The sequence below is a fragment of the Letharia columbiana genome (genome assembly GCF_014066305.1).
Source record: "Letharia columbiana isolate WasteWater2 chromosome Unknown Sc0000000_s0, whole genome shotgun sequence".
In the NCBI taxonomy this organism is placed as follows: Eukaryota; Fungi; Ascomycota; class Lecanoromycetes; order Lecanorales; family Parmeliaceae; genus Letharia; species Letharia columbiana.
The window spans coordinates 125,582-128,495 of record NW_023501036.1 but is presented as its reverse complement, the minus strand read 5'-3'; the positions used below and the strand labels follow the sequence as shown (position 1 = coordinate 128,495).

The window sequence follows — 2,914 nt, the reverse complement described above, 5'->3', positions numbered from 1 at the left end:
CATACATATATACATATACCTTCTGCACGTACGCCCCTAGTGCGTAGATTCCCTGCTTTCGTTTCTTCCTCTACTATCTATTAGGGTGACTGCGTCTCGGGATCAGGTAGGGGTCGAATGGATGATGCGTTGGCTGCTCAGAGTAAGTGGTTAGGGAGAGTGCGAGCGGATAGCGATGGCGCTGTGCGGGGCGGTGGGATGCTGGTAAGAGGGGTGGTGAAGGTTGTGGGAAAGGGTTGAGGAGGTGAGTAGTAGTTGTAGTTGACTCGTCGTTCAGTATGGAGAGGATATACTTATTGTTATCCGGTGCACTGATGAAATTCTGCCCATGAGATGGGTGCTATGCTACTTTGAATAAGAATGTTTGCCATGGAATGTCATGTTATTCTTGTCATTGAATACGGATTAAACGTGAGACCGCTATCTTTTTGAGCAGATGCATCGTTCTGGCTAGCATAGCTCCATCAATCACACACCGAGCAGGATTTAACAACACTGACACGAAAAAGGGACGGCCGAGCTCTGAAGGAAGTTCGGTCTGACTCGCAAGTTTTCCCGTGATTGTACAACAGCAACCCGTGAACAAAGTTCGCTAGTTCAAACCGTACGTCCGTTCTTTGATATAAATGTAGACGTCGGTCTGCTTGTTGAACCAATAGTTATGCGTCTTCCATTCCTTGCTCGGGTCCGCGAGACGGATGTGGAAGACCCTGACGATGTGAGGGACCAGCTTATAGATCTCGCTCAGAGAGATCTGCGAAACGCGTTAGCGTGTTGCGAAAGTCACTATATAAGCCTGCACTTACATTCTTGCCAATGCAGGTACGCGGTCCGGCACCGAACTGAATCATCGTCTTAACCATCCGCATAGCGTCACCCTCGATCCAGCGGTCCGGGTTGAATTTTTCGGCATCCGGCCCGAAGACATCCTTGTCGTACTGCACGACGGCGGCGTTGACGCCGACGCGGTAGCCTTGGGGAAAGTGGAAACCGGAGATGGTCGCTCCGCCGGCCGGGACGAGTCGTGGCATCGTAAGCCCGACGCTCGGGTGTAGACGCATACCCTCGTTGATGCACGCCTTCAGGTAAGGAAGCTTGATCGCTTCCACATAGGCGACGGGCATGGACAGCGTGCCATCAGCCACGGCTGCGTCTACCTCAGCGGTCAGTTTCTCGTAGGCGGCCGGGTTTCGCATGAGGTGGTACAGGATACTGTTGATCGCAATAGCGGTTGTGTCGGCGCCGGCAAAGCTGGGGCAAGTCTCGTCAAAATGCCGCTTCCCATATGCAGGAAGTCTTGGGAATCGTCACTCACATCGAGCTGTGGGATTCGACGCAAATGTGTTGATATGTGAAGTTGATTTTCTCTCCTCGGTCGGCGTGGATCTCGAGCATTTTCCGAAGCATATCCCGCTTGTCATCCTTGTTTTCCTCAATCTCCTGCTTCCGCCTTTTCACGGCGGCTTCGGAGGCGTTTTCAAGGTGCTTGACAGCTCCCAAGGCCCCGCGAACGGATAGCGAGAACAAAATTGTAGATACAAGGTACAATTTGGTCAGGTAAGAGGGCACAGTGCCGCCGATGGTGAAGGCGGGAAGTAAAGAGTCTATGGCCTTCATGTAGTTGCCGATGTCCTTGCGCTCACTCAGGAAGCCGAACTTGTTACCGTAGAAGAGCTCACCAAGTACATCAAAGGCGTACCTGCAGGACATGTCAGCTTGCTGCCCCAAGTTCATCCCTTGGGGAGAGATAAACTCCCACGGGTAGGCGCCTGGAGCAAGGTTCGCTTACATATTGGTCCATAAACTTAGGTCGACTACTGACTTCTGCTCTGCGAATTCGCGCATGGTCTCGGAAAAGAGCTGCGTGCACGAGTCCATGGCCTTTTCGGATTCGAGGACGCTAGACATTGAGTAGACATTATTGACGATGCGTCGGCGCTCAGAATGCTCTTTTTCATCACGTGCAGGGAAATGACCGACGTATCCGTTGTTCGGTGGGGCCCAAGCATTGTAGTAATCGGTCTAATGGAGTGAGCTTTGCTTGTGAAAGCGAGCCACGGATAGGTACCTTGGTAAAAATGGTCTTAGTACCGTAGATAGTCTGTACTTGTCAGAAAGTGGCTTGGAAGTAGTCATGACAATGCTATACCTGGACGGCTTCGGGATCGGAGCAGGCAACCTCGTTGGGTGCGATGCGAACAAGATAGCCTGATCTGTTAGCCTGTGAGCAGCTGCATTGGCGCATCGATAGTCATTACCATATTTCTTGTGCAATGCTCGCTGCGTGTGTTCCATGTCACCCTTCACGGTCTTGAAGACGATCCATGCTCGACTGAAGGATGCCAGGAAGGGCCCTGGAATGGAGCAAAGAGGGTGGAAGTAGCGGCAATAGATGATCCAGCCAACGGCATAGATGGAGACGGAGGTGACAGCTGTCTGTATGAGAGAGAGGTTCCCCAAGAACATTGTCGGTCGATGTGGTTTGCAAAGGCGTGAGACACAATCTAGGAAGAGAAAGGGTGTAGGTCGATCTCGTAAACGAGGTCCTCTGGCAAGCCTATGATAAGGCAGGACTCAGGAGGAGTGAGGTTGCAATGAGGACTATGAAAGCACCAGCGCAATTCTTCAGTAGGCCAAGTCGTAGCTCTATTTTTGATCGATTACGTTAGGAACGGGATGGGGGAGTGCGGTGACTCTTTATCGATAGCACTGCAGGCCGCCTTTTCTTTCCTTGCCTCAGCGCAATCTTCTGCGGCCCTGCACGCATTGCCATTCGCGCAAATCATAGAATTACATTGCAGGAGCTTGCACCTGGGAATACCCACTTGGATGTCGCAGTGACATCCGAAAATTTGATGACGGGAGTTTATTACATACTACTAGCTTGTTAGGTCGCCTCAGGAATTACTTACTT

General features: G+C 51.5%; 1 protein-coding gene across 1 annotated transcript; it reads right to left on the bottom strand.

The window, feature by feature from the left end:
• Positions 1–592: 592 nt before the first annotated feature.
• Positions 593–2,466, bottom strand: HO173_000047 (uncharacterized protein; the record flags this gene model as incomplete). Its single annotated transcript, XM_037301998.1, has 7 exons — positions 593–754; positions 807–1,251; positions 1,316–1,699; positions 1,790–2,022; positions 2,069–2,101; positions 2,150–2,208; positions 2,259–2,466. 7 exons carry the CDS (start codon positions 2,464–2,466, stop codon positions 593–595), a joined length of 1,524 nt encoding a protein of 507 aa, XP_037170577.1.
• Between the last annotated feature and the right edge of the window lie 448 nt (positions 2,467–2,914).